Below are 25,813 nucleotides of genomic sequence, written 5' to 3'. Positions count from 1 at the left end.
CTATGACAAAATATACATTTATGGCATAAAAACAGTCATGAAGGATACCAATGATTTGTAATGCTGATTGATAGTTGCGTGGTCGTCAATTAAAGTGACTAGTATGATAATTATGGAACATGGTGCAGAGTCCTCAAGCACGTAAGTGGCCAGTAGTGATTGACAAGTTTACAAATAATGAAGCAACAGCACCGACCGGAGGGAAGGCGCTGGAAATCGGACCAGGATGTAGGGTGTCCAAGAGAATTTTGCATGCCCTTCCTTGTCTCAGGTCTTGCATTGCAGTATGCAAGTCCTTTTCTGATGCTATTTGTCATCCCTCCAGTTTCCAACTAGCAATTGAACATGGAGTGGGTTGTCAAATTATGTACCTACCGGTAACGTTTGTGTGTCAAGTTTAAATTTAAAAAAATATATCTGCAACCTTCAAGTGTGTATTGGGCAGATAAACGTGTGGATAGTTTTTTTTTTTTTTTTTTTTTTTTAAACAAACAGCTACTCCGCATCCACGTGGCTTCCTACTTGAGCAGTCGACAACCAACGTGTGTTGCCAGATGTGTATTGCTATGGAAACTGAGATACATAGGGCATGTTCCAGTTGTTGAGGCATTGGAGCACTGCTGAATGTATTGAAGTGATTGAACTGGGTCTTCTTTGTGTTGGATGTGCATCCCGCCTGTGACGAACAATCAGCACCTCCACATTCGCGCTCGACAGCTAGGTGGGCGTGTCCCAGGGCGGTTCCTACTACACTATTGGACGAACACCGATTCCTCTCCTCCCCGACTTCCGCTCTCTGCACGCCCAACCAACCACGGAATAATGATAATAATGATCAAGATGGCTACTACAGAAGTCTCTTTCTGTAGCTGAGCACCAATTACATGGGATCACTTAAAACGGCAATTTATAATTCTTAAAGTCCCTCGTAGGCGACGGCGGCTACGCCAGGAATAATACTACATGGATTCATTAAAGACTGAGAGGAAATACGAGTAATTGTATTGCCTGTAGCAGTTAGTCAACGGAAGCTAGCTAGCAGAGTAACTAGCTAGCCGTTTCGCTGGCGACCGTCTGCGGCGTTAGTTGACCACCCGCGGGGGAGCCTGGCCCTATTCCGTGCGTCAAATGGCAGAACCGAGGAAAGTTGCTTTCGTCACCCTCACGTCGTTCAACACATCCACTCCGGCCACCCCAGAGGTGAGCAAGAAACGCCGCCGCGAAGATGAGGCCATGACTTTGGGCAGAGACGGTGATGGAAGTGCGGTCGGGTCAGAAGGTGGCCGGGGTCTGTTTGGCACCGCGCAAGGGGATGCCGCCGAGCCCGAGGAGGCGAAACCCACCGTCCGTCTCAACCTCTCTCTTTCCGAGCCAAGTGAACGTGGTTCTGCCGAGTTCAACTACAGCGAGCTGGTGGTCCCGACGGCTTCACGTCATTCTCAGGTGGGGAGTCACTTGAGCCTCGGGGCACCATGTTGTGAGCAGGGGTAGCTCGTCTATTGCACTTGTGTTACCTAGGGACCTGCTTTCAAAGCGAATATTGTCTTCCATAATGTAACTTCCAGTCTAGACTATAATTCACTATTATTTACTGCAGAAAAGGTGACTAAAAGCTGTTTGAGATCATCTGTTTACATTAGCAAATGTAATCCCCTCTGCTGACAGAATGCTGTGTAATACACACGCACTATGAAATGTCATTAGCAGATAATTCATTATAACAATGTAAGGACTGTAAGTAAAATAGGTTATGACATGTCACAGCATTTCTTTTCAGTAAATTTTCTTTAGAGGGAGAGACCGATATGTACTTTTCAGAACCGATACAGATTATTAGTTGTCAAGGAGGCTGGTAACTGATATTTGGAGGTGATATTAATCTACAGTAAAAGGGAAAATATGGACATCAAAATGTTGAATAATACAAACTCTTAACACCTCGTTTGTTTGCCGTTAATTATATATTTATTCAACAACTTTTCGGATTAGCATAGTTTTTTCATTTTTTTATTTCAGACAATAGACATCTTTCTTTGTACATGTAAAATTCTCACAAAAACTGCAGGGAGCTTCCCAGCTCAGCATCATATCTAGTCTTAAAAATGTAAATGACAACTTTAACCAGGCTGCAGAGAACATTGGTTTAGGAACAGGCTCAGGACCCACTTTCCTTTTAACATACTTTAGAACAGGTTTACTTCCTTTTATTTTCCTTTATTTTATTTTCAATAGTTTCAATTTTGTATGACTATTTATTGCATTTGATCTTTACCTCTATGCTATTTTCTGGTCTTAGGTTTTTACTGAATGCTGGGTTTTATGCAATTGTTTTTAATGTATGTTTAGGATTATTTTATACAGAATTCCCTAAAGTTTTCTATAGTGAGTAAAGTTTTCAAAAATTTCAATATAACTGAGTGTTCAAAGAAAAAGAAAAAGTGCAGGGAGTTCCCAGGGTCAGCAGCATTTCATAAAATTAACTGAAAAATGCCGAATATTGGTTTTAATTTTAATTTGCTGAAAAAGTCCAACATTTTGGTCATGTGAACTTTGTTTCAACTAAGAATTCCATCACACACATCAATCCAACAAGTAACACTATTTCATTCATTCATTCATTCATTCGTCCATCTTCAGTTCCGCTTATCTTTACTAGGGTCGTGGGCATGCAAGAGCCTATCCCAGCAATCTTCGGGCGAGAGGCGGGGTACACCCTGAACTGGTCGCCAGCCAGTCGCAGGGCACATAGAAACAAACAACCATTCACACTCACATTCACACCTAAGGGCAATTTAAAATAACCAATTAATGCATGTTTTTGGGATGTGGCACGCAGGCACGGGGAGAACATGCAAACTCCACACAGACGAGGCCGGGATTTGAACCCCAGTCCTCAGTAATGTGAGGCAGATGTGCTAACCAGTCGTCCACTGTGCCGCCCTAACACTATTTTATTTCTGATAATATAAATCTGTTAGTCACACTAATCACTAAGTAATTATCATGTTGTCCCCCTTTGACTTTTTCCATGTAGGTACAAGTTGCAGCACCTTCAAATGTCCCAAAAGGACTCGAACCCTCCCTGGACCCTAACGACCCACTTGCTAATGACGAGAGGGAGAGACGGGAGGTTGAAGAATTGGCTAAGAAGTTTGAAAACAAATATGTAAGTAGGGGTGGGTGATATGGGTATTTTTATTTTAATTTTATGATAATGATAATTTGATGATATCCTATTAAAAAAGGATGTAACTCTGTACTTGCTTGACTGGACCTTTATCCAGTACACTGCACAAGAATATTGTATTGCAATACTTAACAATGAATAACTTAAAATTATGTCTAGGCTGTATACAGGAGAATTTGCCAAATCAGGTTTGCACAATAGTATTTTAGTGAAGTCAAATGTCCAAAAATTAAGATGACATCAAAATATAACCCTAATTAAATATTCTAAACCAAATAGACAAGTTTTTCACTACAGCACACACAGGCATACAAGTTTGGGTAGAACGCTACAGAAAGAAATCTAGTTGACGGCGTTCTTTATGTCTTGCCAGCGTTTACTGGCACTTGTTTTTGTCATATAGTACGTGTATGCTAAATGATATAGCGAGGGATTTCTGAGTGTGTTCTGCAGATTTTGTCATCTTTTCTTTAGCGGAAGTCATGGATGGATGGCTGGCTGGATGGATGGATACTTTATTCATCTCGTGAGGAAAATTAGATTTCCTATCTTCACATGCCTCGCCAGCAGTCGGGATAACTTTGAGAGACAGTTTTCTTTGTAAATCTGATCTAAAACAAATAAACTCTCCAGTAAATATATGATCTTAAGAGTGCCATCCATTCACTTCGTTTCACTTTTAAACTGGCCATGGTTGGGAAGCCAGCACGTACATCGGCGACCTGTGTCATTTTCCTGTTGGCCAACAAAAAAACTATACATGCGTTCCATTGAGGACCATTGTTTCACCTCACCCGCTTGTTAAGCTGCTAAACTCCTGAAAAGGTTGCTCAGCCCACTAATTTGAGAGCGAGAGTTTATTTTGCTTGCCACTGAGTCACCTGACTGAATCATGTTGGCTGATTTGGCAAATGAGGACTTATTCGTTTCTCTCCTCCTCATATGCCGTCCATGCGGCCGTTCGGTTGTTTTCTTTTAGAGATAGTATGAATACTTGATAATGTAAAGTTGCACATCATTAAAGCTACATTCATGATTATATCGAAGGCAATATATATCGCCATCCCCAATATGTAAGTTTTGTAATAGTTCTTGGTAAATCTGGCCGATATGGCCTTAATATTAAATCTTAATTTTTCCGATTTGAATAGATTTTTTCCCCCCATATGCCGATAGAAAAAGCAAACAAGAATGTACGAGTTTTAACTTTTTGTTGTCTCCCCTTGTGGAATTTGCCTTATTTCCTTTGAAACAAAACAAGCTTCGAAGTGTTTATTCCCACCATTGCCTTACATCAACTTCCACAGAAATAATTATATTAATAATAATATTTCTTTTCTTTTTCAGATAATGTGAAAATAAGTGTTCCTCTTGGAAAATGTCCCTTTTGTCAAAACATCCATATGTCTGTTGTAGAGTGTCGCACTGCCTCCAGCTCTCATGGCCTTGTCTCATGTAGTTGTACAGATGAGGCAAGGCAGCCTTGGCAAAATTTGCATCACGTACCTCACGTTAAGTTTCCATCCATCCATCCATTTTCTTTTACCGCTTATCCTCACTAGGATCGCGGGCTGCTGGAGCCTATCCCAGCTATCTTTGGGAGGGGTACACCCTGAACCGGTCGCCAGCCAATCGCATGGCACATAGAAACACACAACCTGATGCGTATCTCAGCTGACTCTGGGCGAGAGGCGGGGTACACCATGCACTGGTCGCCAGCCAATCGCAGATTTGCTAAGCATTCATAACGCCTGACTTCTTTCTTGTCATAGAAAAACAATGTTGTGTGTTTCCTAGCGGGAAGTAAACTTGCTAGTCTCTTTATTGAATTTGAATATTATCATCATTATTATTATTGAATTGTCACAGAGCAAAAAATTACCACAGCAGAAAAACTCGAATTGATATATACAATTGATTAATCTGCCATTGTTCTCAAATAGCGTGACCAGCAGGCAGACATTTGTCTACTTGTAGTGTGCTATTCATTACATGCGTTTTTTGCAGGGTGGCGCCTCCAAGAAGAAGAAAAAAGACAGGATGCAGGATCTCATTGATATTGGTTATGGGTACGACGAGACCGACCCCTTCATTGACAATTCTGAAGCCGTGAGTTCTTATAACATACACACATCATCAGGTTGGCGGTTCCTACTACTAATCAGTTCCTACTATGTGTGTTTTACTTTGCTATAAATGTTTCTGTTGGTCCTTTGTTCTACTTTCTGCTTCTTGCATATACTAATGTTATCACAGACTGCAGATTTAGTAATTTTTTTAAGGATAGTGTGAGTGATAATTGTGTTAAATGACGGTAAAATAACAGGAAATGTAATGATTTAAACATATTTATAAACAGTGTTGTAGTATTACTCATGATAAATATTTTCTTGTTGTACAGTATGATGAGCTGGTTCCGGCCTCGCTGACCACCAAACACGGAGGCTTTTACATTAACACAGGCACTCTCCAATTTCGAGCCGCATCTGACTCCGAAGGAGATGACATGGACAATAATCACATAAAGGCATGTTCTTTCCATTGCACCTCTATACTTACACAATCATTGTCTTTCATCTAATTTGATCATTACAAACATCCTTCGATAAAAGATGAAGGATGGCGAAGAGCGGGTGATTAAAAAGCGGAGGAAGAAGCAAGATGGTCCAGTTTTGGAAGAGAAGAAACCCAGGAAAAATAAAGTCCCAAAGCCCGGGTAAGGTTCTAACTTTCATTTTTTCATATAAATATGTTTTATTATTATTATTTTCCATGTTTTGCTTTGACAGAGTGTCATCCTTGAATCGACCAGAAAAGAAGAAGAGGAAGAAGCTCATGAAAGATTCCCTCCACCTGGCCAACATGTTGCGACGCTTCACCAGGGAGAAGGAAGAGATGCGAAAGAGGAACATGGCTGGTGCGGGTCTGCCACGCCCCCAACCCAAAGTGCCCGCTGCTAACAGCACGGTCGTCAACAACCAGCCCAAGGCTCCCGGTGGAAACGACTGCAACATGGCGGACTTGACATCCGACCCGGCTGTGATGTCACTACTCGGGTCAGCCAACAATGACGTGTTGCAGGACATGATGGGCGATCTGGACTTTGGGATGCTGGACTCTTCGCAGCCCTCCAGTCCTACTCAGGGGGAGAACGGCTCCTTCGGCACGGGCCATAAGGCAGGTGTAGGCCGTATGTCGCAGGGTAATGTGATGAGCCCTCCGTCGCTGCCCACTGGTCTCCCAGGCCCACTCATAAAGCGCATTGAAGACCTCAGAGCGGTACGAGATTTACTGTTACGGGGTTATGTGTTATATGTTGTGGTCATATCCCCTGTCGAGGAGCCTAATTGGACAAGACTGGGAGTAAATTTAATCCTTATTTCATATCACAGGCATCCCGTCAGTTCGATGAAGAGGGCCGCAAGAAGTTTTTCACAATGGACATGAATAACATCCTACTAGAGTGAGTAGTATTTAGGTTTTTTACTGAACATTTATTCTCACATTGCACGACTATTAGACATGACTGGAGATGGTGCGTTTGAAACAAGTGATATTATCTTTTATGGTAAATGTAAGTTTTTCCAAATTTTAATGTTTTCCCTTTTGACCAATGTGACTAGTCTCAACATTATAGCCACTTGAACAATCAATCTGTATAAACATTTCTGCCTTTACTAATGTGATGCACACTTTTCTACTGATACTGTGAGTGTGATACTAATTTAATACATTTGGTAGTCCTCTTCAAGTGTTAAGCTTGAGCCAAATAAAAACAGCTCACAGTTGGATGCATACAGCGTTACAACCACTACAAACCACAAGTACAATAATCTGTTACGTGATCCTGATAAAACTTTCATTTGATACACCATGAAACCACTTTTTTTTCATGTTCAATTATTTGGACTAATTAATTCCAGAGTCTAAATCAGTGCTTTTGTCAAACCTTACTATACGGATGAACTTTATACAGTGGGGCAAAAAAGTATTTAGTCAGCCACCAATTGTGTAAGTTCTCCCACTTAAAAAGATGACAGTGGCCTGTAATTTTAATCATAGGTATACTTCACCTATGAGAGACAAAATGAGAAAAAAAAATCCAGAAAATCACATTGTCTGATTTTTAAATAATTTATTAACAAATTATGGTGGAAAATAAGTATTTGGTCACCTACAAGCAAGCAAGGTTTCTGGATCTCACAGAATCCACAACTTCAAACAGTCACACTCCAAAATCCACTATGGCCATGACAAAATTGTAGACCCGCACCAGGCTGGGAAGACTGAATCTGCAATAGGTAAGCAGCTTGGTGTGAAGAAATCAACTGTGGAAGCAATTATTAGAAAATGGAAGAAATACAAGACCACTGATAATCTCCTTCGATCTGGGGCTCCACGCAAGATCTCACCCCGTGGGGTCAGAATGATCACAAGAACGGTGAGCAAAAATCCCAGAACCACACGGGGGGAGCTACTGTATGACCTGCAGAGAGCTGGGACCAAAGTAACAAAGGCAACCATCAGTAACACACTACGCCGCCAGGGACTCATATCCTGCAGTGCCAGACGTGTCCCCCTGCTTAAACTAGTACATGCCCAGGCCCATCTGAAGTTTGCTAGAGACCATTTGGATGATCCAGAAGAGGACTGGGAGAATGTCATATGGTCAGAAAAACCAAAATAGAACTTTTTGGTAAAAACCCAACTTGTCGTGTTTGGAGGAGAAATAATTCTGAGTTGCATCCAAAGAACACCATACCTACTGTGAAGTATGGGGGTGAAAACATCGTGCTATGGGGCTGTTTTTCTGCAAAGGGAAGAGGACGACTGATCCGTGCAAAGGAAAGAATGAATGGGGCCATGTATCGTGGGATTTTGAGTGAAAACCTCCTTCTATCACCAAAGGCCTTGAAGATGAAACGTGGCTAGGTCTTTTAGCATGACAATGATCTCAAACACACCACCCGGGTAACGAAGAAGTGGCTTCGTAAGAAGCATTTCAAGGTCCTGGAGTGGCCTAGCTAGTCTCAACCCCATAGAAAATCTTTTGAGAGAGTTGAAAGTCTGTGTTACCCAGCAACAGCCACAAAACATCACTGCTCTAGAGGAGATCTGCATGGAGGAATGGGCCAAAATACCAGCAACAGTGTGTGAAAACCTTGTGAAGACTGACAGAAAACGTTTGACCTCACTCATTGCCAACAAAGGGTATAGAGATGAACTTTTGTTATTGACAAATACTTATTTTCCACCATAATTTGTTAATAAATTCTTTAAAAATAAATGATTTTCTGTATTTTTTTTCTCCTCATTTTGTCTCTCATAGGTGAGGTATACCTATGATGAAAATTACAGGCCTCTCTCATCTTTTTAAGTGGGAGAACTTGCACAATTGGTGGCTGACTAAATACTTTTTGGCCCCAATGTATAACCTTTTAACATTTAAGCAGCGCTTATGCGCCTCACGGAACTAATTCTGCGAACATTTATTTTTATAGAATTAAATTGTCCACCAATGTAAAATGGTAAACATAAAACAGGCACGCACAGGCACACATGCACACACACTAACTGCTACCTTTTGATCACAAGTAACAAGCATGGGGACCAGCCAGATGGCGGCTTGCTAGCTAGTGTTAGAAAAGAGTGTCACAGTCTACATCTTCACTCGATGCTCTTTGTCAACAGCACTAGCAGAATATCCAAATCAATGTCCTTCGTTCACAAAAAGTTCGTCAATATCTGTTCTGTCTGAGGCAACAGGAATGCTAAATCCATTACAAATCCATATTAGGCATCCTTGGATCCCTTGAAAGGCACGATACAATTTAAAGTTATGTTGTTAGCAGTCACTGTATATCACTTGTACTAGAATGGATTTATTTTTATTGCAATTCACAAACAAAACCATCATTTGCCTCTTTGGCTAAAAGGTGCAACAATATGGTGACATTTAGTAGTTAATAATTCCCAAACAGGAATAATAGCGGCTTAGTTTTAACTATAATAGTGCACCTCTTCAACATGAGCCAGGCCCATGCTCCTCCACCCTCCATTATTTGCTTTTTCAGACATCCTTCACCCTTATGTTTTGGCTGGGCATGGTGTATTTATATCTTGTGGATTATTTTATGGATTGTGACCATAACCCTCCACCTGTGTATGTGTGTGTATGTATGTGTGTTAGTATTGATTTGCAGGTTCAGGAGCAGTCAGCAGATGTTCGTTCAGCCGTGTACTCCCACTTGGAGGCCTTTGTTCCTTGTAATAAAGAAGGTCTGCTCAAACGCCTTAAGAAACTGAGCCTCAACATCCAGGTAGGTGGAAACTGGAGAGATTTTGATCTTCGTCTTAAGCTTTATCTTACAGTAGCCTTTTAAAAGGCATTTAAACATTTGCAATATACAGCTGTTTAGCATGCATACAGTCCCCTCCAAAGTTATTGGAACGGCAAGGTAAATTCCTTTGTTTTTGTTGTGTTGTTTTCCGTCAAATGGCTGTCTGTTGTCGTACTAGAGCGACTTCAACTACCGGAGACAAATTCCGTGTGTGTTTTTGACATACTTGGCAAATCAAGATTATTCTGATTCTGATACTGAAGACAGATCAAACGATGAATATGAGACAAAAGTTTAGAATTCCAGCTTTTATTTCATGGTATTTACACCTAGGTGTGTTAAACAATTCAGGACAAAGCACCTTTTGTTTGAACCCAATCACTTTGCATTTTGCTGTTAAGCAAACATGAAGACCAGAGAGCTGTCTGTGGGAGAAAAGCAAACCATTTTGAAGCTGAGAGACAAGGGCAAATCAATCAAAGCTACTGCACAAACATTGCGCATAGTCAATACAACAATTTGGAATGTCCTGAAAAAGAAAGAAAATACTGGTGTACTGAGCAACAGACATCAAACCAAAGATATCAACAGCAGTTGATGACAGAAACATTGTGAGAGTTGTGAAGAAACACCCCAAGACAACAGTCAGTGACATCACTGCCAACCTCCACAGGGCAGGGGTGAAGGTATCACAATCCACTGTTCGAGGAAGATTTCGAGATAAGAAATATACAGTCCATACCACAAGATGCAAACCACTCATCAGCAAAAAGAATCAGAAGGCCAGATTGGATTTTGCAAAGAAGTACATAGATGAGCCACAAACGTTTTGGAACAAAGTTTTATGGACTGATGAGACCAAGATTAACCTGTACCAAAGTGATGGAAAGGCAAAATTATGGAAAAAGAAAGGATCTGCTTATGATCCAAAACACACAAGCTCACCTTATGAAGCATGGTGGAGGTAATGTCATGGCTTGGGCTTCCATGGCTGCTTCTGGTACGGGCTCACTCGTCTTTATTGATGATTTAACCCATGACGGTAGCAGCAGAATGAATTCTGAAGTCTACAAAACCATTTTGTCTGGCAATTTACAGAAAAATGCATCTCAACTAGGCGGCACGGTGGCCGACTGGTTAGAGCGTCAGCCTCACAGTTCTGAGGACCCGGATTCAATCCCCGGCCCCGCCTGTGTGGAGTTTGCATGTTCTCCCCGTGCTTGCGTGGGTTTTCTCCGGGCACTCCGGTTTCCTCCCACATCCCAAAAAGATGCATGAATTGGAGACTTTAAATTGCCCGTAGGCGTGACTGTGAGTGCGAATGGTTGTTTGTTCCTATGTGCCCTGCGATTGGCTGGCGACCAGTTCAGGGTGTACCCCGCCTCTCGCCCGAAGATAGCTGGGAGAGGCTCCAGGATGACTGCGATCCTAGTGAGGATAAGCGGTACAGAAAATTGATGGATGGATGACGCTGAGCCGCTTCTCCTCACTAGAGTTGCGGGCGTGCTGGAGCCTATCCCAGCTATCATCGGGCAGGAGGCGGAGTACACCCTGAACTGGTTGCCAGCCACTCGCAGGGCACATATAAGCAAACAACCATTCGCACTCACATTCACACCTACGGGCAATTTAGAGTTGTCAATTAACCTACCATGCATGTTTTTGGGATGTGTGAGGAAAACCGGAGTGCCTGGAGAAAACCCACACAGGCACGGGGAGAACATGCAAACTCCACACAGGCGGGACAGGGGATTGAACCCCGGTCCTCAGAACTGTGAGGCAGACACTCTAACCAGTCCGTCACCGTGCTGCCTGTTATTCATCCATCCATCCATCCATTTTCTGAACCGCTTATCCTCACTCGGGTCGCGTGGGTGCTGGAGCCTATCCCAGCTGTCATCGGGCAGGAAGCGGGGTACACCCTGAACTGGTTGCCAGCCAATTGCAGGGCACATACAAACAAACAACCATTCGCACTCACAGTCACACCTACGGGCAATTTTAGAGTCTCCAATTAATGCATGTTTTTGGGATGTGTGAGGAAAACCGGAGTGGCCGGAGAAAACCCACACAGGCACGGGGAGAACATGCAAACTCCACACAGGCGGGACAGGGGATTGAACCCCGGTCCTTAGAACTGTGAGGCAGACACTCTAACCAGTCACCCACCGTGCTGCCTGTTATTCACTTCAAGTTAATTTAATAATGTATTTTCCAATACTTTTGCTCACTTGAAAAGTCGGTGGCTTCAAACAAAAGGTGCGCTGTCCCGAGTTGTTTAACACAGCTAGATGTAAATACCATGAAATGAAAGCTGGAATTCTGAACGTTTGTCTTGTATTCATTCATCTTTTGTTCTGAAACCCAAATGTTTTCAGTATCCAACAAAAACAAATGAATTGACCTTGCCATTCCAATACTTTTGGAGGGGACTGTATATACAAAGTCCTTGTTTGCCATGTCAGGATTTTTCCCGGCTGTTGAGACCGAGGTGGTACTACCATTCTGATCATTTGCACTAGGCTTTGCCGCCAGCTGGCTCAAATACACACTTTTTCTGTGAAGTATTTACATGTATTTTACTTTTATTCACCATTTTCTTTTTCTTAAATCATATCCAGTATAATACTATAATGAAAATCATTGAAATAAAAATAGAGAAACCCTTGGCTAAATTTGTCCTTGTTAAATTGTAGTTGAAAATGTTCGAGATTATTTCATTGACACACATCACAGTCAGAGTCATAGCATTTCGCCTCCTGTTTTTCATTTTGTAATATTTTCTCATGCACTCTCGTCCAAATTCAAGCAACCATTATTTTTTCGTCATTTAAGTGTTTTTACGTTTAGCCTTCTTCAATCCATTTTTCTTTTTCTACTGATGACTTATGGAGAATCATCATGATGCTTTACGATACGTAGCGTGTAGTTTCTGGACGGTTGTCTCACAATTGCATGGGGCCAAAATGCAACTGGCATATGTTACAAAGCATGCATAATCCCTAAAACGTCTGAGCCAGGTGAATTTGTTCAACCACTTCGGACCAAAATTGCTGGTTCTGTTTTTGGGAATATCTGGTAACATTATGAAGAAGTGACGTTAAAATGACCGTAACTTGGTAATTTAACATCACTTTTTCCTGCGTTAGTCAGTTTTGCATCAATCTATTGTTACTCCTTCTCAACTGGGTACCCTCACCTTCACTGACCCACTCAATTTCATGAGGCTTACTACGTATGACAAAAAAAAGCCCCAAAAAATAAATTCAACCCTTCTGAATGCCTGTAATTATAGAAATCTCTGAGAAGCCAAAAAAATGCAGTCTAATGCTCGTTAAGAATACCTTTTTCCTGACGAATCAGACATGTCATGTTATGAAATGCTTGCAAGGAGGTTCCGTGAACGCTGTCCTGCATCACATTAAATTCTTGACCGTGTCGTCGCCCTCTTCGATCAGGACAACCGACTCCGTACACCACTACTCAAGCTGAAGCTGGCAGTGTGCAGCGTGATGCCAGAGCAAATCGCTCGCTACAACATGGACTGTATCGCTAAGGTGGCAAAGTAAGAGCACTTCCAAATCATCTGTTTTTCGCTTGTTTTTAGCGCAGTCTGTCATTATTTCCCGTTGCTCCTCAATTAAGACGCCACGCATACATTTTATAAGAGCACTGACTTTCTGCTTGTTTGCTTCTCACTCCTGATAGACAGCAGTCCGAGGAGGGAGAGAAAAATGGTTCCGAGGATGATGATGAGGAGAAACCAGGCAAGAGGGTGATGGGGCCTCGAAAGAAGTTTGTCTGGGATGACAAACTCAGGTAATCTCAGATTGTGCTGCTTTTGTATAAGATTTTATTTAAAAAAAAAATATTTTCCCCTAAATCCAGTCATGGTTGGGTTGCTTCGGATACTTTAGATTCCTCCCGGATTTCAAAAACATGGTTATTAAGTTAATTGAACATGGTTGTTTTTTTTGTATGTCGTCTACGTTTGGCTGGCAACCAGTCCAGGGTGTACTCTTCTCACCCAAAGTCAGCTAGGCTATAGAAAATGATTGGATGGATATTTTGAAAATAAAAAAGCTTTTGGAGGTAAGAAGTCAGATGTTCTAAGCCAGTGATTTATTTTTTGTGGGTCATGACCTGACTTGTTCAGGGTGCGAATCTGATGATGAACTTTCTCCATTTTCTGAGCCGCTTCTCCCCACTAGGGTTGCGGGCGTGCTGGAGCCAATCCCAGCTATCATCAGGCAGGAGGCGGAGTACACCCTGAACTGGTTGCCAGCCAATCGCAGGGCACATACAAACAAACAACCATTTACACTCACATTCACACCTACAGGCAATTTAGAGTTGGCAATTAACCTACCATGCATGTTTTTGGGATGTGGGAGGAAACCGGAGTGCCCGGAGAAAACCCACGCAGGTACGGGGGGGGGGCATGCAAACACAGGCAGGGCCGGGGATTGAACCCAGGTCCTCAGAACTGTGAGTGCTGTGCCGGCTGATGATGAACATGTTATTTTGAAAATCATTTTATTTTGCTACAAATTGACCATTTTGAGGCTATTACTTCGCTATTTGAACTGAGGATAAAACAAATTGCTGAAACAATAGGTTATTTTACATTTATACACTTTTAGTCACAGACTCATCATGTTCCTTCTTAGTTTTGCGTAGAGAAGAGCATTAGCTTTAGGCAGAAATCCTCGTGCTCTGTGCTCATTTGTGCAGTCTTGACATTTGATTTATTTTTGTTAACTTTTGTGTGTGCACTTCTGTGATGTGTCGTCAGTTTCCACTCAAGTAATCCTAGATTATTAGCTATCAGAAAGTGTGCACGTGCACATAGTGGAGCGAGAGGAATTCTGAGATATAAGTGAAATATCAGTTTTTGTCTATTTTTTATGTAATTACTTTAGTTCCTCAAGAATGTGCTCTTAAATGAACTGTGTTAATGTATGATTACCCTCAACTCAGTCGTCACCACGTTGCGTAAAGTGCTTCTACGACTGACTTATTGCGACTAATAAATTGCACATGCAACATAAAAAACAAATAACATTCATGCAGTCTCATTGTTTCTGTAACTAGTGTGTCACTATTTAATGACCACGGGAAAATGTGGGAACTGTGATTGCAGTATCTATGAAATACCATCTTTTGATAAGCCATAGGAAACAAGCAAACACCATTTTTAACTTGTCATTTAAGGGTGCGGCACGGTTACTGACTGGTTAGCACATCTGCATCACAGTTCTGAGGACCCGGGTTCAAATCCGGCCTCACCTGTGTGGCGTTTGCATGTTCTTCCGTGGCTGCGTGGGTTTTTCCGGGTACTCCGGTTTCCTCCTACATCCCAATAACATGCACGCTAGGTTCAGTGACGTGCGGTGAGGTTCATAATTGGTGAGGCACTGACTGTGTCACGTCTCGAACTCGATGAAGCTCAACTCAACACTGACACATGCTGGTTGTGGCACTGTACATACCAGACTCCACTGTGCACTTTTAGTGGCTTTTCTGGTCGATAAGAAAGACTAAATATCACACACTTTCATTAAATATATTAGACGGTCTGTTAAACGTCAGTAAGCCTGCCTCTGCCTCACTTGCCTACCCTGACCGCACGTCACTGGCTAGGTTAATTGAAGACTCTAGGTGTGAATGTGAGTGCGAATGGTTGTTTGTTTATGTGTGCCCTGCGATTGGCTGATGACCAGTTCAGAGTGTACCCCGCCCCTGGCCCAAAGATAGCTGGGATAAGCTCCGGCACACCCGTGACCCGAGTGAGGATAAGCGGTTCGGAAAATGGATGGATGGATTTAAGGGTGTTAGTTGTTGAGCAGTACTGTTTTGCTCTCAACTGAACAGTTGAATAATTGCTGTTGTCATTTTCTGACAGGTCATTGCTATGCAACTTGGTGCGGGTGAAGCTGAGCTGCTATGAGCTGGAGGGTAAGAACATTTCTCCCGAAGAGTACCTCAAAGCCTTCATAGAGACAGAGGTTAAACCTCTCTGGCCAAAAGGTTGGATGCAGGGCAGGTGTGTTATTTTTTGATTATTAATTTTTTTCCGGACTTGTTTTTGACAAGTTACAATCCCCTTTTGGCTGTTCAGTGGTCAATCCCCGTGTTTCTTTTTGTTAACTAGAATGCTGTTTAAAGAGAGCATCATGGCTCACGGTCACCTCACTGGCTACACGTGAGTAAAGCGACCGTTACAAATCGTTTTGCTGTGAAGTTACCCTCACTTATCTGACTTGTTGATTCCAGAGCAAAGAAAAAGATTATCACCACGCCGAAAGTCAAGCCAAAGGTGACACTTTTTTATTCCAATCATATGCTCTTCACAACTCCATCCATCCATTTTCTGAGCCGCTTATCCTCACAAGGGTCGCGGGAGTGCTGGAGCCTATCCCAGCTATCATCGGGCAGGAGGCGGGGTACACCCTGAACTGGTTGCCAGCCAATCGCAGTGCACATAGAAACAACCATTCACATTCACACCTACGGGCAATTCAGAGTCTTCAATGAACCTACCATGCATGTTTTTGGGATGTGGGAGGAAACCGGAGTGCCTGGAGAAAAACCATGCAGGCACGGGGAGAGCATGCAAACTCAAAACAGGCGGGGCAGGGGATTGAACCCCTGTTCTCAGAACTGTGAGGCAGACGCTCTAACCAGTCATCCACCGTTCCGCCATACAGTATATAATAAGTGCCAAATAATTTATCAAAGGATTCTTACTCAATAAAGGACACGAATATGCAGATTTTGATCTGATCACTCACACAATCATACAAGAAAGGCGGCACACATGGAGATGCGCTAAAAGATTCATCTATATTTGGTTATACTGCGCAGGATAATATGCCATTTTACCACCTGTTCTGTGTAGAAACTGGTGTGTGGATATCATCAAATCATAAATTCATTTTTTAATTTGGATTTCAATAAATAATTATTTGTGGTTGGGACTCCTGACATTCAAGTTACCCCTTCACAAAGCAAATGCGCATCAAATTTGGTTGTCAGGCACGTTCCCCCCACCCCCTCATTCAAATTTGTCAGGCTTTAAGAAATGTTTTTGTTGTCTTTAGCGGGTTAATGACTCTATACCTATGTGACAAACGTTTAACATTTGGTTAAGTGCATTTTTTTGCGAACAGCCTGAATCTATTTGTTTATTTATCTGATATTTTATTTATTGTTCTCCATTACAATGCCAATGTTCAATGTTCTTTAGAATTGAAAGTTGTTCTTAAAAAGAATGTACTTGAATTATTTATGCGCTATAATATCATTATATCAGTGGCATAAAAAAAACCCATCAACGATACTATGGTTTATTGAGATAGTTTTTGGAAAAATATGTCGTCGTAAAAGTTTTGCTATCGTGGCAGGCTGAAACATAATATGAGAGAGAGCAAGCGCTATGGATACCATAAAAATACCGCACAAATGTACAAAATATATATAGCAGTACCTCAAAGCAACAACCGTCATATAGCGGAAAATTACTGTATCTGTAAGTCATGATGATAAGTTGCGGGGACTTATTGTTCCAGGGCTGGGACTCATTCTTTTTAGACATGTGCATCCTGGAACTCGCATAATTTTCTATTCTGACCATTACATATTACAGTCGTTCAAAATGACTTGGTCCAGACAATGCCGTTTTAATCGCTCAACAAACATGGAATTATTATGGTTTCCGAAAAATGGATGGTTTTGGAAGTGTAAAGTTTCCGTCCAACGCCAGCGCGTTATGCTGTAATGTCTTGACTGGAATTCTAGCCCTGAATTCATAGTTTTTTTAGGCATCTCAGCATTTAGTTGTGTACTGTTGGTTTACTGAGTCAACAAGGTGATTAACTTGAACATTTGTTTGTCAGGAGGCGGCGTGGGTTCAACGGACCACACCCTCAGCAGGTGTAACTCCGTCCCCCGTTGGCCAGGTTGCTAAGCGACCGTCTCAGCCGCCGTCTGAGCCCATATGCCTCGATTCCCTCGACGACGATCTGGCAGTTCCCTCGCTGGACTCCATCTCCCAGGCGCTTATGATCCTTGGCAACGCCGCCAAGGGCCTGGCACAAGACGACAGCCCTCCCTCCCCGGATATACCCAAGAGCGTCGCCAACCCCCCCTCCGCCCCTCATGTCTCTGCGCTCATCCAGCAGCAGCAGAAAAAGAACTCCGTCAGCACGTCCGGCTCCAGCAACACTCGCTACACGTTTACCTCTTCGTCTCCCTCCCCCCCTCTGTCTCGGCCGTCCTCGGGCGCCTTCTCGCCTGTGTCGTCTGTCAGGGTGGATGCGATGGGGGTTGTGAAGGGCCCGGGACAGATACACAGACACTCGGTGTTGAACACTCAGAGACCCGTGGGGGTCGCTGTGCCTAAAGTCAACTCTCCTGCATCTGCTTCACCAGCTAAACCCCGCCCTCCACCTACCGCGTCACCCCTTGCGCCTCCAGGATCAAAGGTGGGAATCTCCGCTCCCCCTTCGGGCCTCATCAAATGCAGCATTAATAAAGGAGTCAACAGTAGTGACCCTGTCATCCTCACATCGTCATCTCGACCGACAGCCCATCCGTCAACCGCGCACATGAGCCCCAAAACCTTCCTGGCGCCACGCCTGCCGCTCACTCCTCAGAGCAAAGCCTCTCCTGCCCCCCCATCCCACCTCGGAGTTCAAACTACACAACAGTCTGGCTTCATCACCCCGATGCACGCCACTCTCACTCAATCGAGTCACTGCGGCATCACGCCAATTGTCAAACTCACACCTCGCACCCTCAACTCCGTCGTCACCACCTCTCCTCTCACCCTCAGCTCAACCGTCACCACCTCGTCTCGCACCCTCAACTCGGCCGTGACCGCGTCCTCTCGCACCCTCAACTCGGCCGCGACCGCCTCGTCTCGCACCCTCAACTCGGCCGCGACCGCCTCGTCTCGCACCCTCAACTCGGCCGTGACCGCCTCGTCTCGGACCCTCAACTCTGCCGTGACCGCCTCGTGTCGCACCCTCAATTCGGCCGTCACCACCCCGTCTCGCAGCCTCAACTCAGTCATCCCCACCCCGTCTCGTACCCTCAACTCAGTCGTCACCACCTCGAGTTCGCCCACCCCCTCCCAAATCCCTAGGTCTCAGGTGACACCCCCAATGCAGCAATTCTCCCCCAAAAGCCCCGCAGGGTTCCGCCCGCCATTCTCAGGTGTCTCAGTGGGATCGACCAAGGTGGGTCCAAGTGGTTACGCTCCCCCAGGCAACCAGAGGAGTCCAGTCGTCATTAGCAGCAGCACAGCCAACAGTAGCCTTATTAACACTTCATCCATAACCAAGCATTCAGGAACTGGCACCACGCCGACGGCGCCCACCGCCAACCCGGGCCAGCGGCAGAGGCCAGGGGGGTTGACGTCTCAGGGGGTCAAACAGGTGACATCGGTCCCGTTGTCATCAGCTTCCTCTCATTTGCCACAGGTTGGTGATCAGAGTTGTCACACGACTTTTCTGTCTTCTCTTGAGCCAGTCGCGTTTCACCTTCACTCTGTACAAAAACATCTGATGAGGCTCCAAAAGAGTTTACATTAGTAATCTGTATTCGTGCAGAATCCTAACACAAGAGTCAAACAATTCAGGTAAGATCATAGTAAAACTATAAAAAACATTGTGTCTTAAAAGTGCTTCGAAGCTGAAATGCATAGTACTGATAAAATGGCCGAAAGACAAAAATATTTGTGACAATAGTTGATACTTGCATATATTTTTGTTCCATGCATATTAAAATGTGGCGGCACGGTGGGCGACTGGTTAGCACATTCAGATCCCGGCCCCGCCTGTGCGGAGTTTGCATGTTCTCCCCGGGCACTCCCACATCCCAAAAACATGCGTGGCAGGTTGATTGAAGACTCTAAATTGCCCGTAACTTTGAATGTGTGCGCAAATGATTGTTTGTTTCTATGTGCCCTGCGATTGGCTGGCAACCAGTTCGGGGCATACCCCGCTTCTCGCCCGAAGCTGGGATAGGCTCCAGCACGCCCGCGACCCTTGTGAGGATAAAGCGGTACAGACAATGGATGGATGGCTACATATAAATATGACTGTAATACTGGGGATTTCTTTTCACAAAAAAAAGTATGTTCTCATCTTTGATTAAACAATAAACTCATATATTATTATTACTTATATCATAGTGCTTTTTTTTTTGAGTCCTCAGAGCTCTCAGTGCCATGAGGCACATTTGGCCACAATTGCACTTTCTGTAATCAGTAGTTTTTACAGAAGCAGGTGATTGGCCTAATGCCCAACCCCAGCACCTAGTATTCCTAGGTGGTCTCCCATCCAAGTACTAGCCAGCACCAACCCTGCTTAGCTTCCAAGATCAGACAAGATAGGGGATTTTCAGTGCCGTTCCGTAAATATTAACAATGCAGAACAAAGATACTGTATGTATATTGTTTCTCACAGGTAAAATAGTTCTGCTCAGGCGCCCGCAGCAGTTTTTTGCTCTTAATGTTATGCATTTTCACACTGGATTCTTTTTCTTGTAATATCCATCCATCCATTTTCTGAGCCGCTTCTCCTCACTAGGGTCACGGGCGTGCTGAAGCCTATCCCAGCTGTCATCGGGCAGGAGGCGGGGTACACCCTGAACTGGTTGCCAGCCAATCGCAGGGCACATACAAACAAACAAACAACATGCGCACTCACATTCACACCTAACGGGCAATTTAGAGTCTCCTATTAACGCATGTTTTTGGGATGTGGGAGGAAACCGGAGTGCCCGGAGAAAACCCACGCAGGCACGGGGAGAACATGCAAACTCCGCACAGGCGGGGCCGGGGATTGAACCCGGTTCCTCAGAACTGCGAGGCTGACGCTCTAACCAGTCGCTCACCGTGCCACCTTCTTGTAGTATTCATTACTTAAAAATAATTCCTCCTAATATTTGACATTTTTAAGAAAGTTTTTCTCTTCATAGTTTTGCTTTTAACCTCACACTGAAACAAGATCTGTACTTTTTCAATTGTTTTTCTTTTATTTTATTCAGCAGCACTTTTTGCATAATTTTGTTTTCGTAGAAACAATCTTTTCTTCTTATATCTGACATTGTTTCACAAACAAATATTTAAAAATATGTCATTATTTTATTTTCAACTGAAATTGTGAAAAATGAAAAAATGAAAATCGTTTTTTTTCTTGTAATATGGCTATTTTTTCTTGCTGCTATTTGATACTTGTCATTCTGGGCAAAATATTATGAGTTACTCAGAAAGCCAAAACAAGCCAAACCTTCATTTAGTTTTCCCTCACATGTTTTAAGAAAACAGTTTCTTTTTTATTTTCCCCTTATTTGCTCAGGCGTCGTCAGGAGGGGGCAGCGGTCTGCTGGGCTCCACCCAGTCTCTTCCTCTGGGCTTTGGGATGCTGGGCGGTCTGGTTCCCGTGTCACTTCCCTTCCAGTTCCCCCCGCTGCTCAACCTGCCCCCACTGGGCACCGCCGGCTCCAACACGCCGCCTAGTAGCTCTGCCGCCAGTAGCAATGCATCCTTCTCTACCTTGACGCAGAGTGAGTGTGAGCCTTACACATACAGTAGATATAAAAAGTCTACACACAGCTGTTGAAATGCCAAGTTTTGGTGAATTTTTGTTTTTGACTCAAGATAACTAATTTCCGACCTTTTTTCATCCGTTATGTGACCAATATCCTGTACAAGTCGTTTGAGAAAAAAAAATATATATATTTTGAGAGAAGAAGTAAAAATAAACAACTGAGATAATAAGTGCATAAGCCCTCTTATAAATAAGGATTTGACTGATTTCAGAATTTACAGTGCCTTGAAAAAGTATTCATTCCGTTTGAACGTTTTCACATTTTGTGACCTTCCAATCAGTCACTTGAAAGTATTTTGTTGGGATTGTATATGATAAACTAAAGTAGCACATGCAGATGTGGACAAAATTGTTGCTACCCCTATGTTAATGAAAGAAAAACCCAGTGATTTCAGAAGTTTACAGAACTTTAATTTGACAAAAGTAATAATAAATATAACTTTAATGAACATTAACCAATGAAAATCAGACATTGCTTTTGAATTATGTTTCAACAGAGTTATTTAAAAAAACCAAAAAAAAAAAAAAAAAAAAACCTGTTTAATGTTTTTGTTGCCTGTCCTGACCAGGACACTCTTGTAAAAGAGATTTTTAATCTCAATGAGGTTTTGCCTGATAAAAAAAAATGGTTAAATGAAAAAAAAAAGCAACAAGAACTTGTGAACAGCAGCATTATGAAGCCTAAGGAACTCACCAGAAAGAGCAGGGATAACGGTGTGAGAAATTTTAAGCAGGGTTTGGTATTAAAAATAAATAAATAAAATAAATAAATCAAAAATATATATGCACACACACACACACACACGCAGTCCCCTCCAAAAGTTTTGGAACGGCAAGGTCAGTTATTTTGTTTTTGTTGTATACTGAAGACATTTGGGTGTCAGATCAAAAGATGAATATGCGACAAAAGTTCAGAATTCCAGCTTTTATTTCATGGTATTTGCATCTAGCCGGCACGGTAACCGACTGGTTAGCGCATGTGCCTCACAGTTCTGAGGACCGTGGTTCAAATCCCGGCCCCGACTGTGTGGAGTTCGCATGTTCTCCCCGTGCCTGCGTGGGTTTTCCGGGCACTCCGGTTTCCTCCCACATCCCAAAAACATGCGTGGTAGGTTGATTGAAGACACTAAATTGCCCGTAGGTGTGACTGTGAGTGAGAATGGTTGTTTGTTTCTATGTGCCCTGCGATTGGCTGACGACCGGTTCAGGGCTCGAAGATAGCTGGGATAGGCTCCAGCAGCCCGCGACCCTTGTGGGGATAAACGGTAAGGATAAACGGTAAGGAAAATGGATGGATGGATATATCCATTCATTATCTGAGCCTCAGAACTGTGAGGTAGGCGCTCTACCCAGTCGGCCACTGTTCTCTCTCTCTCTCTCTCTCTCGCTCTCTCTCTCTCTCTATATATATATATATATATCAGGTCTGAGAATCTGTCCACAGTACAAGTCATGAACTCCACAAATCTCGCTCTTATGGAAAAGTGGCAAGAAGAAAGCCATTGTTATACAAAAGGCAGAAGTCCTGTTTGCAGTTTGCCACAAGCCATGTAGGGGACACCACAAACATGTGGAAGAAGCTGCCTAACACTGCTCATCACCCTGAACACAACCATGCCCACTGTGAAATGTGGTGGAAACAACATGCTGCGGGTATGCTTCAGCACGAACAGGGAAGCTGGTCAGAGTTGATAGGAAGGTGTGTGGAGCTAAATATCGGGCAATCCTGGACGAAAACCTGTCAAGGCTGCAGAAGTCTTGACACTGGGTAAGGAAGCTATACCCTAAACATAAAGCCAAACCTCCACTGGAATGGTTGAGCTCAAAGATTATTCATATGGGCGGCATGGTGCGGAGGATAAAAGTACACCCTGCAAACGGATGCGTTGCGCTGAAGATCTCTTAAGTACAGCAACATCAAGTATGGAGATAGAGAACTTTGTTTGTATTGTATGTTTTTATAAAATACACTGAACTTGAAACAATACACAGTGAACCCTGGCATATTTGCAATTCGGCATTTGTGAATGCAACAATTTGTGGATTTTTTTGGGGGGGAAAAAAAAATCACTGAAAATCTCAAATTTGCTGTTTTTGCACTCCAGATAAAGCAATAAAAGTATTACTTTGGTACCATCTTGCCGCATCTTGGTTCAAGGAACTATGTTGAAGGAAGTGGGGGACTCATTTTGACCAAAATAGTGATTTGCCACATCTTGGTTCAAGTACCTATGATGAAGTGAGTTGAGGAGTTTTATTTCAACAAAATAGAGGAACTGTGTAAATAAAATGAGTTGAAGAGTTTCATTTCGATAATAATTAGTGCTTTTCCACCATCTTGTGTCATCTTCGTATTAAGGAACTATGTTGAAGTGAGTTGCTTCATTTAGACAAAAATAGTGCTTTGCTGGCGGCACGGTGGCCGACTGGTTAGAGCGTCAGCCTCACAGTTCCGGGTTCAATCCCCGCCCCCGCCTGTGTGGAGTTTGCATGTTCTCCCCGTGCCTGCGTGGGTTTTCTCCGGGCACTCCGGTTTCCTCCCACATCCCAAAAACATGCATTAATTGGAGACTCTAAATTGCCCGTAGGCGTGACTGTGAGTGTGAATGGTTGTTTGTTTCTATGTGCCCTGCGATTGGCTGGCAACCAGTTCAGGGTGTACCCTGCCTCCTGCCCGATTACAGCTGGGATAGGCTCCGGCACGCCCGCGACCCTAGTGAGGAGAAGCGGCTCAGAGGATGGATGGATGGATGGATGATGGATAGTGCTTTGCTGCCGTTTTGTGGCATCCTGGTGTCAAGTAACTTTGTTGAAGTGAATTGAGGCATTTCATTTTGACAAAAATAGTGCTGTGCTGGCATCTTTGTGTCAAGAAACTATGTTGAAATGACTTGAGGAGTTTAATTTCAGCAAAATAGTGCTCTTCTGGCATCTTAATGTTGAGGAACTGTGTTGAAGTGAGTTGAAGACTTTCATGTAGATATAATGCTTTGCTGTAATCTTGTGGTTTCTCTGTGTTAAGGAACTATGTTGAAGTGACTTGAGGAGTTTCATTTAGACAAAAGTATTGCTTTGCTGACATCTTGTGGCATCTTCATATGAATGAACTACCAGTTTGTTGGAGTGAGTTGAGGCGTTTCGTTTAGACAAAAATTGTTTTGCTGCCATCTTGTGGCAGCTTTTCTATTAAGGAACTATGTTGAAGTGAGTTGAGAGTTTCATTTAGACAAAATGAGTGCTTTGCTGCCATCTGGTGCAACATGGTGTCCAAGAACTATGTCTAGGGGTTTCATTTAGACAAAAGTACTGCTTTACTGCCTTCTATAGGCAATAGTAAACCTTTTTGGGGAGGTATCAATTACTTGTGGATTTTCACTTTTTGCGGCAGTGCTCGGTCCTCCCTCACAAATAGTGGGAGTACACAGTTTTTTTTACATTGGCTGTGTGTGTTTCAATACTTATTACAGACGGTCTAACAGCTGACATTGATCCAGTATGTTGTAATTATGTGACAGCAAAGACAATTTGTGGCACGGGCGCATCCAAGTAGCTGGTTTTCATTTGCCTGATGAGTGATATGCGTTGTTCACTATATAAAAATTCCTACAGTGATTATGGAGTATGGAATAAGTGAATGATTCTGAATACAACCTGTTTGTTTGACATTCATCCATTTTGTTTGCTTGAACCCCCACCCCCCCAAACGTGTGCCTTGCCAATGTTGCGTTCATCACGTTCCCCATCCGCCTTTCCCCCCCCCCCTTTCTTATTCATTCTTAACTTTCCTTTTCCTTGTGCCCTCCTTTTCACCCCCATGTCCTTTGTGCCCCTGTACTGTCTCCTCAGATCTCTATAAGAGTCTCCAGTCAGGTTCTCAGGTTGCTCTGCCTCCTCACTTGCAGCTTGCTTTCTCAGGTAAATTGTGAGCCTCCCGCTCTATTGTTGTTCCTTGTCTTCCTGTCTGTGCACTGCTCATCCTGTCTTGTGGTCTCATGCTTATCTCCCCCCCTTGATATGTAGCCATTTAACTCCTACCCGTAAAGGCTGTGGACATGTATTTCATGATTAAGATTGACAAGAAACCAACTGATTGACTTTTTTTTTTTTCTGTACAGATGTTGGCCAAAGCCAGGGAGGCGATGCCAAGAGGAAGACGCTATGATAGCAGCTGGACTTGCTTTTGGTGCCAGATGGAGCAGACCACTTTTTAAAATATTCAACATTTCAGGAGTTTTAAAAGGAAAAAAAAAAAACATTTTGATACCTTTTCCATTCTTCACAGCTAAAGAAAATGACAAATACAACTTGTCGATGTTTACAAGACAGACCTACATCACTGTGGACAGGGAGAAGAAATGCGTGTTTGTATGTTGATATAGGATCGACAGTGTGCCTTCTGTATGTTTCCCTCTCTGATGCATGGTCAGTGTCTACAAGGTGCTCTTTTTAAAACATAATGAAATGATCGCTGACATTTGTGAGAAACATAAAATGTGCATAGCTGAATTGGACCCCCACCCCAAGCTGAACACTTCTCTATTTTACTTGAATTCTTTCATGAGTTCCATTCTGTACAGTACTTAAACCTTTTAATTAAAATTGTTTACCTTCACATGGTAATAATTATTGGATGGAAAACAACTGTCGATATCCAGTGAAAAGCATGC

At 43.1% G+C, this 25,813-nt stretch overlaps 1 protein-coding gene across 3 annotated transcripts; it reads left to right on the top strand.

Annotated features, from left to right (window-relative positions):
* Window positions 1-837: 837 nt before the first annotated feature.
* ubn2b (ubinuclein 2b) lies at window positions 838-25,750 on the top strand. Of its 3 annotated transcripts, XM_061700903.1 has the most exons (17): window positions 838-1,443; window positions 3,035-3,166; window positions 5,195-5,296; window positions 5,589-5,714; window positions 5,800-5,903; window positions 5,977-6,466; window positions 6,580-6,650; window positions 9,378-9,507; window positions 12,987-13,093; window positions 13,237-13,347; window positions 15,434-15,574; window positions 15,683-15,733; window positions 15,805-15,847; window positions 17,427-19,013; window positions 20,895-21,102; window positions 24,993-25,061; window positions 25,262-25,750. In XM_061700903.1, exons 1-17 carry the CDS (start codon window positions 1,129-1,131, stop codon window positions 25,306-25,308), a joined length of 3,834 nt encoding a protein of 1,277 aa, XP_061556887.1. In that variant the 5' UTR covers window positions 838-1,128; the 3' UTR covers window positions 25,309-25,750. The 3 variants fall into 3 exon arrangements, with proteins under 3 accessions (XP_061556887.1, XP_061556888.1, XP_061556889.1); XM_061700904.1 differs by lacking the exon at window positions 24,993-25,061; XM_061700905.1 differs by lacking the exons at window positions 838-1,443; window positions 3,035-3,166; window positions 5,195-5,296 and having other exon boundaries at window positions 5,625-5,714; window positions 6,000-6,466.
* The last annotated feature ends 63 nt before the right edge of the window (window positions 25,751-25,813 follow it).

This window comes from Phycodurus eques, chromosome 16 (assembly GCF_024500275.1).
Source record: "Phycodurus eques isolate BA_2022a chromosome 16, UOR_Pequ_1.1, whole genome shotgun sequence".
Taxonomy (NCBI): domain Eukaryota; kingdom Metazoa; phylum Chordata; class Actinopteri; order Syngnathiformes; family Syngnathidae; genus Phycodurus; species Phycodurus eques.
The sequence above is the reverse complement of the archived record's forward strand: the minus strand, read 5'-3'. Positions and strand labels throughout refer to the sequence as shown.